The sequence below is a fragment of the Haliotis rufescens genome, unplaced genomic scaffold, assembly GCF_023055435.1.
Source record: "Haliotis rufescens isolate VD_foot unplaced genomic scaffold, xgHalRufe1.0.p SCAF_1, whole genome shotgun sequence".
Taxonomy (NCBI): domain Eukaryota; kingdom Metazoa; phylum Mollusca; class Gastropoda; order Lepetellida; family Haliotidae; genus Haliotis; species Haliotis rufescens.
In genome coordinates, this window is record NW_025963779.1 from 15,237,579 (window position 1) to 15,250,917 (window position 13,339).

General features: G+C 40.0%; 1 protein-coding gene across 1 annotated transcript in view; it reads right to left on the minus strand.

Annotated features, from left to right (window-relative positions):
- LOC124149049 (cullin-associated NEDD8-dissociated protein 1-like) overlaps positions 1 to 2,980 on the minus strand; it is a 38,290-nt gene extending 35,310 nt beyond the window's left edge. Inside the window, exons 1-2 of the mRNA XM_046520399.2 lie at positions 2,791 to 2,980; positions 562 to 731 (exon numbers count right to left, since the gene is read on the minus strand). Coding sequence (XP_046376355.1) covers positions 562 to 731; positions 2,791 to 2,832 — 212 coding nt within the window. The 5' untranslated portion in view covers positions 2,833 to 2,980. The remainder of the gene's footprint in view (positions 1 to 561; positions 732 to 2,790) is intronic.
- Between the last annotated feature and the right edge of the window lie 10,359 nt (positions 2,981 to 13,339).

The following is a 13,339-nucleotide window of genomic DNA, read 5'->3' on the forward strand; positions in this document are numbered from 1 at the left end:
AGGCACTATTAGATACATGTACACTTTCGCCAAGACTCACTGGGAATTCTTTTGATAATACAAATTGATATAAGGAAATCCATATCATGGTACACGCTACAGAAATTAAGCTCAGCTACTCAGTAAATCCAATTAGCCAACACTTCAGCATGGAACTAACACAAAAATTAGTGCCTGTTTTCCAGTGATCACTACCTGATTGTTTACCCCCGAAATTTGAACATTGGACTAATTTGTTAAAAGAGAAAGCTAACCCATACTCTAACTCACAACTAACCCAAAGGATCGTAAAGGGTGCCCAACCTTTAGTATTGTGAAGGAATGCTTGATCGGAAAGGAATACGTAACCATGCTAACCCTAATTGTCGTAAAGGGGTGCCAGATAGGAATGGGGATCCAAGAGCCAAGGATAGAGTTGGGGGTAAAATACCATAATCCTAACACAAACTCTGAGGATCGAAGAGGCACTGAGATCAGTGAGCAAGGGTGTCAGCATGAGCTATTAAGCTCTCTAAGGTAAACTGTAATGTTGCCATAAATTCCGGTGAAAACATGACATACCACTTGACAGCAAGGTTTTGGACTTCTCCATTCTTATCCTCCAACAGTTTCAGCAGCATCTTGACCACCTTCCTCTCACTATCATCATCAAGCTTGATTGAATCCTTCTGAAGTTCGGCCATCAAGTCATTTGTTGCCATAAATCGGAAATCTTTGTCACTTGATGTCATCTGAAAAGTGAGAAGAGATTATTGGATAATCCATAAGTATTGTCGAGTAAGGTGCTAATCTCTGCTTGTCTGAATTTAAGTTTTAGTCACAAATGGGTAAATGGGATCTTAATCACAACCATAAAACAGAAGCTCAACAAACTACAGTAGACTGTTATCTGACAAAAAGTGTTGGTCCCGGCACAGACCCTTATATTAACATATATAAAACTGTGTAATCTGACATCTGCCTATTCTGATTTCCGACACTGTTTTGTGGTCCAATGAGCACATCCGCTGTGTAATCCGACATCAACACAGAAACATTCATAGAATACTCAATTGTGGTTGCATTGTTTTTATAATATGCATTGTTAGCTGAAGATTAGTACATGTATTTAGTATATAACCTTCAATAAACACCCAGTTAATGTTCAACAAGGATTAATCTACAATGAACCAATTAACATTTCATACTTGGTGCAACCCAAGTGTTAATCCTTAATTGTATCCTTAATTGAAAGGCTGAATTATGAACTGAGTGAATCATTGAATGTGCATTCAGCCATGAAACTGTCTAATCCGACATTTTCACCTGGTCCCTAGCAGTGTCGGATTTCACAGAGTCTACTGTAAATTAAAACTCTTACAATAAAACATAAAATACAATACTGTTATAGGACTGAATAAGACAGGGGCTTTGGACTGGTGTATAAAGTTGTAGACTAGTGGTATGTCAGTAGAATTTCACGCTTAAAGAGGATGTCCTCAAGCATTATCTGTACATCATCTTCAGAGGTGTATATCAAAGCCTAGTTTCCACCCTTGCCATTCCAAGCCAACTTTTCTTGGCTTGATCAGGTAGAACATGAGTTGTGTCCATTGTGATGAAAATGTGACCCCCAAATAACTGGCTTTACACCTGATTGATATCATAACATAATGAAAAGATTTGACATTTCATCACTGACAAACAAAATGACAAATTACCACATTAAAGATACTTAGATACTTTTTCTTGATGCATTTGGCTTTAAATAATAGAAGCATACAGGCTACATGGTATTAAGTAACACTGCACATCGCAGTAACATGAAACGTTCAGGAGTTATCTCAAAAAAGCACTGCATATCAGTCACTGCGATAAGTGTTCTTAAAGAAACAAGTTTGCACTCGTATACATAAAAGTACTTGGACAAGTAGATTGAAAACATAGAACTACTCCAAAATATTTGTCCTTGCTTAATTTTTGGAAGAATTTCAGTGCAATTTTGACAAGCGATCGTGTTGTTTTAAACCCAGATTTTCACAGAAAAGTGGTCTTGGAATGGCAAAGGTGAAAACTTGACTTTTATATAGGCTAGTGGACATGCTTGCCTCGGGAAGACGTCTATACTTAGGCAAGTAAAAGTTTCAGGTTATTTTGCACAATATTGTAAGGTTACTCAGGTGTACGGATGAACTATAGAGGGAAAACTTGACAGCTATAAGACACTGTTCCTAACTGCATAAGAAACATTCTTTAATATTGCCACATGCACAATCACGTTTTCAAAGCGTCAAGTATTTGCCTACAACGCACTTGTGTATTCACAGCCCCAGACCATTCCCAAATCTATAGCTAGGTCTAGGCCCATCACGCTAATATTAGGACACGACTGCACTGGCCAAACACTGGAGCACACAGGCAGCTGATTCACCTCCTTCATGACATGACAGTATGTCAGATAGAATATCAAATTTTCATTCAAGAATTTGTAATGGAAATGCATCGACGTTTGTCAGGACAACCAGGCCTATTCAAGTTTTGAGTTATTTTTCTGTTTGGCTTTGACATGTCACATGTTCGGTTCAGATGGAACACTGCATATGATTCAAAATGTATGAAATTGCAATAGAATGTGGGTTTTACCGCAGAAAATGTTTATTTAGCACAGCATGCTCTATATGATTTCATGGCATGTATACATGATAAACGAAGGCATGTATACATGATAAACGAAGGTTCAAGAAGAGCGAGACAGCCCTCGGGAAAAAAAATGGCAGCGACCATGATGACCGGCAAGTTTGGCGTTCTCACCTTCTCAAGAAGATTTGCGATATGATACGACACGCTAGCCATTTTGGAAGAATCTTACAATAGGTGTCAACAACGCATACACAATAGTTTGCTTAAATCACACTTTTGTGACTAAATATTTCATGTATCTCCTCTAAAACTGTCCATCCATCAAACGGAAGTATAGGAGTTCTCACGCATGCGTACAAGCAGCGCCCAAGAGCGCCATCTTCGACGAGAAACGAGCAGTCATGAGATAACTCTCGTAACCTGGCAAGTAGTTGGGATTGCTTAGCCATCATTATATGGAATAGAGAAGTCAAACTATTAGAGAACTTCAAATATTTCACGTCAATCTAAATATGGCTTTTGGCAGAATAGAAGTGAAATAGATAGAAGAATACTGAAGAATTGTTTATGGGTTTTCGGACGCTTAAATCGAAACATGTATAGTTTTCTCTCTAATCACATGAACAACTGCAAAACATCTCATTCTCTTTTAAAAGACAACTTTCTCTTAAAAACAAGCCATCATCTGGGTATTTACAAAGTATGTGTGATGCTACACCCCCCGTTATAGCACGAGTAATCACGATAAATCTGACCGTCCGAAAACATATCCGAAAACCTACGATCCGGATAAACTTTTAGGCGTTACTCAAACATTTCATTTTTTGTTTTAAAAGAAACAAAGTGTGAACAATTATTGTCCTTTCACTTAACGAATATTGTTATACACTTTAACAAAATATTACTATAGACTTGGGAGTTATTGATACCTGTACATCGCTTATTCGGTGGCCGTGACACTAAATGTCTTGGTAAAATATAGGTCCTAAGTGTCCCATGCAGACTTGTAGTACGAGGAGACTAATGTTGCTAGAGTGGTTTAAATGGTGGATTGTGTGGTACCTGCCCCGACGGCTCACGGGTTTTCTTATCCCCAATCACATTAAAATCAGATCTTAGTGCTCGCAGGACATAGCGATAACTACTGTGCTGCTACGAGCACTAAGATCTGATTTGAATGAGATTTTCTTAGCTCAGAATCGATTGTTTACAGAGCCCCCTGGGGTAGTGGAATATTTCGGACTGCGGCGTAAAATAATATCACTTTACCTCAACCTAAATGGTTCCATTACATTTGGATACAATAAGGTTCACTGAACCGTTCGTTTCGATATGCCCCTACAATCGCCCCCGTGGTGCAGCGATAGAAACTAACAGTTTTAGTCCACTAGTCCTCATAATGATAACATATAGCAACACCCTTAAAAATGGCAAATTTCTATTCGTCCTCATGATACCATAACTATTGGGCAGTTTGGCAAGGACTATATGACTAGTGCCAATTTCTAAGGCTGTGGTGTAGTGGATATATAGTGAAGGTCTGCTAGGACTTCAAGCGGATGATGGGTGGTAAGATCCCCAAACCGAGTCCAACCAGAAGACGTTAAAATTGTCCTCTTCTTGTTAGCCTGTCCAGCGCTCAGCATTGAGACTGGCCTGCTCGGAGTCATTATGATGTGACTGAGTGCTGATCGAGTTAGTGGGATATAGAGAGTCTCACCCTCGTGTCTTTTGATATCAAATATATCAACGAGTTTGGATATATTTCATATCAAAAGACACGAGGGTGATATTTTATTTATCATCCAACATAATTCTTTTTCAGTTTGTAGACAGTAATAAGCAGTGTCTTAAGTGTAAAAAGTACTGTTAAACAGCTTCGTATCAGAGCCATTAGTGATGTCATTTGATTGTGACGTCATGGTAACAATGACGTCACAATGGTCTTCAAAGCAATGTGATGCAATTTCATTGCAGCGATATCTACAATATTGATGTCACCCAAGCGTTATCTCCTGTGAGTGTCTGCCTGGCCTGCCTGGCGGCGCCCGATATTAAGGGGGAGAAACAAGGAATACCCCAGAACCCACAAACACCATCCCATAGAAAGACATTACACGATTCATCTTCATTTTAATAATACATGTCACAATAGATCTATTACTAATAAATGAGCCCTATCATATCCTACACGCACATATAAACTGACGTCCAAAAGAAACTTTACCAACTGAAAATATAAATTTCAGACAAAGTATAAATTTATTTTCGATGAAGTCTATCTAAAACACGTAACCTAAATACAACAATAGTGTATGCAGAAAATGTTAATCGTCTGTTACATGTTTGCGAGATAACACGCGAAAAAGTGAAAAACACGTGCAGCACGGACAACTGCAAATGCACGTGCGGCTAAGGGTATAAAACGATTGCAACGGCAAGTCAGACATCCACAGTGATAAAAAAAAACACACAAAAGAAATGCCACGACTCACAGTCGAACAACGTGAACGAGCCTTGGGTATGGTACAGATGGGAGCCACCCACGCCCATATTGCACGAACCTTCGGTTGCTCCCGTGTTGCCGTTACCAACTTGATGCAACGTTACAGACAGACAGGGCGGACCGCTGACAGGCCAAGAACAGGCAGACACAGGGTGACCACGCCCCATGATGACCGGTACTTGCGTACCTTGCACCTCCGAAATCGCTTCCTGACAGTGACGTCATCGGCCACAAATGCCTTAGGTCACAGGGTTAGTCGACAGACAGTGGCCAGGATACTCAGGGCTCATGGAATCAGGGCTTTTAGACCATACAGAGGAAAGCTATTGACAGCGCAACATCGTCGTCTGCGATTGAGATGGGCCCGGACTGTACGACGTTGGCAACGACGTGACTGGCAGAGGGTTGTCTTCACTGACGAAAGTCGATTCTGTATGTTTAGGGCTGATGGAAGACAACGTGTTTACCGCCGAAGGGGTGAACGAACGGCGGCGTGTTGCGTGCAGGAGGTCGTACCATATGGTGGAGGGAGTGTCATGGTGTGGGGAGGGATCTGTGGGCAGGAGAGGACACCGCTGGTCATCGTTGACGGAAACTTGACAGCTCAGCGGTACATGGATAACATTCTTCGTCCAGTTGTCCTACCATATCTCCAACAGCAGCCACGTGGTGTCATTTATCAGCATGACAACGCTAGAGCCCATACAGCCAGAATTGTCACTAACTTCCTCGAAGCCAACAACGTCAACGCCCTGTCGTGGCCTGCACGCTCACCCGACATGTCCCCCATAGAACACCTCTGGGACTTGATGGATCGTCGTGTTCGACAACGACCACACTCTCCAGCCAACCGGCAAGAACTGATCTTGGCCCTCCAAGAAAAATGGCGTCAAATCCCACGTGACCTCATCAGACGACTGACTTTGTCTGTGCGTCGAAGAGTTTTTGCGTGTATTGAGGCATTTGGTGGTCACACACGCTACTAATGACTTGTTATTGAACGTGAGCGATTGTTTATGTACTCTGCCTATTGTCCATGATTCTGAAAGCTCGAGTTTTGTACCATACCCAACTTTGGGGGGCTCTGTCGCCATTCTCGGTCGCGGTATGATTGTCATTTTCAGTGTTGATTATGTTGATATATTGATCTTCTCAATACACTTTACTTCATGCATGTACGTTTTGTTGTTTTTGAGCAAGAGTGATTTCAAACTCTGGTAAAGTTTCTTTTGGACGTCAGTTTAGATTAAACCTCATGCACGTATGGGGGTATGTAACAGCGATTCGCGACAGGGTTGAATTTTTACATCACACAATTTTTCATTATTGACAGCCAGACAGAAGTGTTCTAGAGAGATAATGCCAGGCCGCGTACTGCACGTGCCACTGTTGACTATCTACAGAATGAGAACGTGACAGTTCCCCAATGACTTGTTGGACTAGTTGGAGTACTAAGTAGGGATACGATTTATGGATGAACAACTTCTTTATTATCCCCCGCCCAACAAAGTTGGCGGGATATATATAGAAACGGGCTCTGTCCGTCCGTACGCCCGTCCGTCACGTTTCGTTTCCGGAGCATAACTCAGAAACCGTTCAATATTTTTTCATGAAACTTTGCAGGTCTGTCAGGTACATGCTGAACTGGTGCCTTTTGCTATTTAGAAATTTTAGAAATTTTCATTTTTTACGTTTCCATGGCAACAAGATGGACTTAGGTTCTATGAGGGTAGGGTTCGTTTCCGGAGCATAACTCATAAACCGTTCAATATTTTTTCATGAAACTTAGCAGGTTTGTCAGGTACATGCTGAACTGGTGCCTTTTGCTTTTTATTTTTTTTTTTTTTTTACGTTTCCATGGCAACAAGATGGACTTAGGTTCCAAACTCTTCTTATTTTTACAATTTCCCTGACAAGTTCCACCTCGGTTAAAAAAGGTTAGGGTTTGTTTAGATTTAATTACGATAAATTCTGCAACAGGGACGGGGGATACCACGCTGAGCCACGTTAGTGGCAAACTCTTGTTACAATTAAGATTAACCCTCTGTTCACCAACCGGTGGTTAGGATCAAGTGGTTGCGTTTGAAGGCTCGCGAGGCCAGTTGTCAATGGCTCCTCTTCCTGTTATAGTACACTCAATCACCGCGGTTGTGATTGAGTAAAACAAAGAGTGCGAAAAGAGATGCCAAGGCTCAAACACCTTACGTCGAACGACTGTAAGCGTGAGTGGTGCTTGTACAACTCCGCCCGGGGGAAGGGATGATTCGCTCGCTGTTGCCAACAGGGTTGCCCGACCTCATGATAAATTAGTCTATATAGCACAAAGGTTTTTTTTGTTTCAGCTAATCTCATTGTTGGTGATGGTAGCCATGGAGACGGATGGGGTGTGTTTGGGTGTGTTGTTGTTGGAAGCTGGAAACACGTTTAAGGATCGTTTCCACTCAAGGAAGGGGGAAATGCACAGTGTGAGATAGGATAAGTATTAATAAATATACAATTTATTGTAAAATTGACAAGTCTCCATTTGGATTCATTTATGATGTCCAACAGTTTCTCAGATAGCTTCAGAGAATGTACATAGGAAAAAACTACCATGTCCACCCTCCTTTACAGGGAGTGTAAGAAATAGATAATTCAATTTTGAATTGAGCAAGACTTTGATAATGGCCATTCTACCAAGAGGAGTAATTATTCTTTTCGCCCACCTGTTTATTATTAATTGAACCCCAAAACGTTTGTTTTCAAATTTCTTCTGAGCCATGACACTTAAGTCTGTTGAAAAGGTAACTCCTAGTAACTTAATTCCACTCAGTTTTTAACTGGGCAAATACCTAACCTAACTATTCTTTCTAGCATCTATCCAAATAACATGAGATTTCTCATAGTTAATTTGCAAGCCTGACATATCAGCAAACATGTTTAATGTGTCAACCGTAGCTTCAAAAGATTCTTGAGGGCTGTCTAGTATAAATATTATATAAATCATATATATTATCTAATATATATGATTTCATTGGACAAGATCAGGTTTGTTGGCCTGGACAGGTCTGAGGGCAGTGAAGCTGTGTGCGGGCCTATTCCAAAGAATTCTGTATTTATCATTTTCCATGAAGAGCCTCCGTGTTAATCAAACCACGCCCTCCCATTACAGCTGGTAAACATAAGCGATTGAGGGAAGAGCGAGGGTAGTGTGATCCATTGTCTAACATGATGCTTCGTGTGAGTTTGTCAATACACTGAATTTCTTGTTTCGTCCAATCAACACCAATAGAATATGAAAGGACGAACTGCAGCAAAAGTATTTGTGGCTTTGATTTTATTGCGAGCGTTCAGCTCTGAACTACAAATGTTCTTAAGTCTACATTTGCAGTTTGAACTAATTTGATCATCAGACAAATAAATGGAGGACATACCACCCTTGACCTCACCCTGGGAATTCTTTTGGCATATGTTATGAGAAGGTCAAAGCTCATGTTCATTAAATATTTTGTTATTACACGTCCTCAGAAAGAATGGATGCCTTGGTATCCTTAGTGTTATATCTTCTCTTGGTTGGTGCTCTGTTTTCGAACTGTTTAGATTAGATCAAAGGTCAAGGTCAATCTTCAGGTTATTCTAAAACAGTTGTCAGTGTCTCTGGAGGCTGAAATGTTTATAGAGTAGTTTATTTGCCCTTTACGCAAAGTGGAATCTGTTTCGGCAGAAAATGTACGATGGTTGTTCTCTTGCATTGACAATGTATATTTACTTGAACTGGGTCGATGTTTCATCATAAGCTCAGTAGCATTCATCTATGCTGAGTCAGCTACAAAAGAAATGTTTGGGCCGAGACTTTAAAACTGAGCCCCACTGTGTCGCAAAACGATTATATTTTTATCAAACGTTTTTCTTTACTTATAAGCTGCAAAATCTCTGAACTTGTACACGTAATTCAAAATTAACATACTGTTTTCATTAGTTTCAACAAAATCAGTTATGGTACTCTCGTGTCACTGGATTTTCTGGTTCATCGATCACTTGATTGTCTGGTTTGTTTACAGGCTGACGTTGCTTGGCAGGAGTACTGCTTCAGATAATACATACTTACTTCCTCTCTTCAACTACTTTGATCGGTGTAGTATTCAAGAACAATTCAGGTTCATTATGCATTTTCCTCTTATACAGAAATGCATGTCTTGTACAGTGAAAACTTAAAACGGTTCTCCTGAGACCACTTATGAATTTTGTTGAGACACATTTGCAGCTGTCTCTCAATAACATGCATGTTAGTTCCGCGACAAGACAAATTAAAGTCGTCAACAAACAAAGAACCACCCGTGTGTTCATTTAGCACTTTGGCGAGACTGTAAAGTTATTTGTACCGGAACTGCTTGAAGATCAGTTTTGAGTGGCACTGGACTTTGAAGTATGTTTTGACGAACCATCACGGACACACCACCTGCTTTCTCTGTGTTTGAGGATTAACTTTGAAAATATCATACCTACGATAATCTACTCTATCAGTTTCCTTCAGGAATGTTTCCTGAAGACAAAATGCTACGGGATTGAAGTCCTGCTGAAGGAGCCCGAGTTCATTGAAATTAGGCCTAAAACCTCAACAATTCCACTGTATTATATGTTGTGAAGAAGTCATGATTTGGGTGCATTTATAAGGGATCTACGCCTTGACTTTGAAGGCGATACACTTCCTGTTCTTTGATAGATGAGTTCAGACACATCCATATCTTTCAGGAATTCAAACTTCAAATGAAAAGGAATCTGTTTTGAGTTGAGATTGAATATTTGGATTGGTATGATTTCCTGTATCAGACTGTGTGTTAGATAAGGAATCCTTCTGTGAAAAGGAATCAGTGTGAGACTGAAATGGCTTCAAAGGAGCTGCTAGCAGTTCAACAGCTTCTGTAGCAGACTCTCCATGTTGTAATACGTATTCAGTTTCGACAGTTCAGGATGGGTAGATATTGTCCATGTTAAGTCAGTCTGACATTCAATTGAAGCTTTTGTCACAGCTGGTCTTTTGGTAACACATGCATATGACTCATTTTGGTGAAAGGATGGAACAAGTTTCTTGGCGTCTTTGTAACTCATGTTCTGAGTACGTTTTATCTTTCTGATTTTCATGTCCCTTTTCCATACTGGACATTTTTTGGATAAAGATGAATGTTGCCCAGGACAGTTGACTCATTTTTTGAAGTTGCTGTCGCAGACACACGTGATTGCTCTCCACGGTGAACACAGGTTACAGGATCTGTGCATGAATTTATTCCATGACCAAAGTCTTTACATTTATAACATCTCAACGGATTTGGGATATACATTTCAACTTGAAGATTGCACTAACCTGCTTTGATGGATTTGGGTGCAGTTGGAGAGACAAACGAAAACAGGTATGTATTGGTTTGATTCACTTGAGTGAAGAGTTCTGACGCCTGGAGAATCGTTTGACATGTGGGACGGCTTGATCTTTCAACTCACAGAGTATGTCAAGCTCTGTCATATCCTCTAAAAGATGATCCCGATCTCTAACAACCCCTTTACTTGAGCTAAGTGACCTATGGGCAGATACTGAAACAGGAATTCCAGCCAAGGTATCAGTAGACACCAGGTTACTTGATTGTTGTCTTCTAGCACATACTATGAGAAGATATCCAGATCTCATTCGTTTGATATTCTTTACATCACCTGCTATACCATACACCCCTTTTGAAATAGCAAACGGGTTGAGTGCAATTGGTTCTCGGTCAGGAGACTCAATAAGCAAAAACCTTGGCCCATATTCAACTTGTTTGGGGGGTCGATGACTATCATTGGTGCATAGATCATTGTCAAGCTGACTTTTCTTTAAGGGGGTTTCAAGATCCATGTTGGTATATATCATGTTTCATCATCCCAGCTTCCCACCCACCATGGAGTGTCATAAAGACAGTGCTATAAACAAGTAGATCTCCGACTTGCAGCACCAAGGATACTGGGATGATATACTCAAGCAGGAAAATTAAACAAGTAATCATTCCACCAATTGGACAATGAGCCACTGCCTTCTGGGCATACGGCTCTCGGCAAAGAACATACTTGTAAATAATACATTTGAAATTCACTGAATATAACGTTGTGCCAAGACAAAAACAGATTCATAGGAACTGTTGAAATTTTGAAATAATTGACAAATTTGTGCAATACAATTGATATGCACAGGGATTGGCATGACCAGCCAATTGATAGGACTTGGCCCATCCTAGCACCCATCTAGGCGAAGTAAGGGTCAAAGTGGTGTTTTGGGAAATGGAACGCTATTCCTGGAACCAGTGCCCTCAACCACCAGATTCCCGTCCTCCGCCGACACAGGGGCGCAACCCACGGCAAATTCCGTCTCCTTTTACAGGGGGCCTTGTCTTGTGAGTTCATCTCATATCTGGTAAACTTTTTATGTCTCTATTTAATACGTAGCTACAGAAAAATAAAACAAATACTGATGGATACATTTGGTAAATATTTTAATTTCTTCATAAATGACGGTCCACAAATCTATTGATGAATAATTTCAATTATCACAGTGAAGTTCACACACACAAGCACTGACTCTGAATCACTCCTCTCATTGAATTATATCAGTTATCACAGTGAAGTTAACACACACAAGCACTGACTCTGAATCACTCCTCTCTCATTGAATTATATCAATTATCACAGTGAAGTTCACACACACAAACACTGGCTCTGAATCAAATATTACATTACACAAGTTGACAAAGGACAATAACACACCTGGATGAAACAGGCCACTTTAAACTATCACTGTGTGAAGGAACCTCCTGACTGTCCATGCATAGCCCAAACAATGTACTGTGGATAGACATTGTCTGACCATGTGGACACAGGAAGGACAAGGTATGAATTACAACAAAACCTCTTTTTGGCACACTGGAAAAGAACATTTAAAAGTTACAACAAACTAATAGTTATGAATGCTTTTGGAGATGTTCAAATAACAACAAAAAGCTTTTTTCTTTCCATAATTTTCAAGTTTGGGTTTTGGTTGGTTGGTTTGTTGTTTAACGCCACACTCAGCAATATCCCAGCTATGTGACAGCGGTCAGTAAATAATCGAGTCTGGACCAGACAATCCAGTGATTGAAATCATGAGCATCGATCCACGCAATTGGGATTGATAACATGCATCAACCAAGTCAGGGAGCATGACCACCCGATCCTCTTACGACAAGCATAATCGCTTCTTCCGACAAGTTTGGGTTGCCGAAGACCTATTCTAACCTGTATCTTCACGGGTCTACATATTTATAATGATGCATAGGATTTATTTCCAAACAATCAACCTACTGACTTTAGGCAGCATTAAATTACACGATCATTCACAGTCGCCTTTTACGGCAAGCATGGGTTGCTGAAGAGCTATTCTACCCCGGCTCTTCATGGCTCTCAAGTTTTGGACATGATCAGACATATGGTAAACATAAGTGAACAAGGGTGATGCTTTTAAAAGTTATGGTTCTGTTTTGTTCAAAGACTTGCTCTTGTTGAAATATTAGAAATGACTTCCTGAAAACCTCTGAACTTATCTTTTTTCATCACATTTATGTCATGTCAACATTTGGTGGTAATGGAACACATGCATGTTGACATGAACAAAGTCTAACGTTGATTCATATGAACACATCTAATAACTGTCATGTCACTTTCTAAAAGTCTTCATTATTTCATAAATTATGCAGATCTCATGGACCAAAAAGGTACTCACTACTTCATCCTTTCTAGTTAAACTTACAACTGTACTTTGTGACATTCAAATGTCATGTCAACATAACGTGTAGAATTATATCATTACAGTTATCGATACATATATTAGTTATTATTGTCTCCATTACTCCCACGAAATGGTTTTACAACAGTATATTTCATATTTGCATAGAGGATAAAATAACACCTGACATAATCACACTTCAACAATGGAAAGTCCACGGAAAGATCTCAGCACAACTGGTTGCCCAAAGACACAGAGGCATTGATGGCTGTCGTATGGTCAGCCAGAAAAACACATGTTTCTTTGTTTTGTTAATTTCATGCGAACCATCATTTCAAAAACAGAAAATTGTGAAAGTGGATTTTACATGTTATACACACTAATGTAAAAGGAAATATAGCCTGTCATTACTTGTAAAGAATTAACATAACCCTAGTTGACACTTTCTGGGCTTG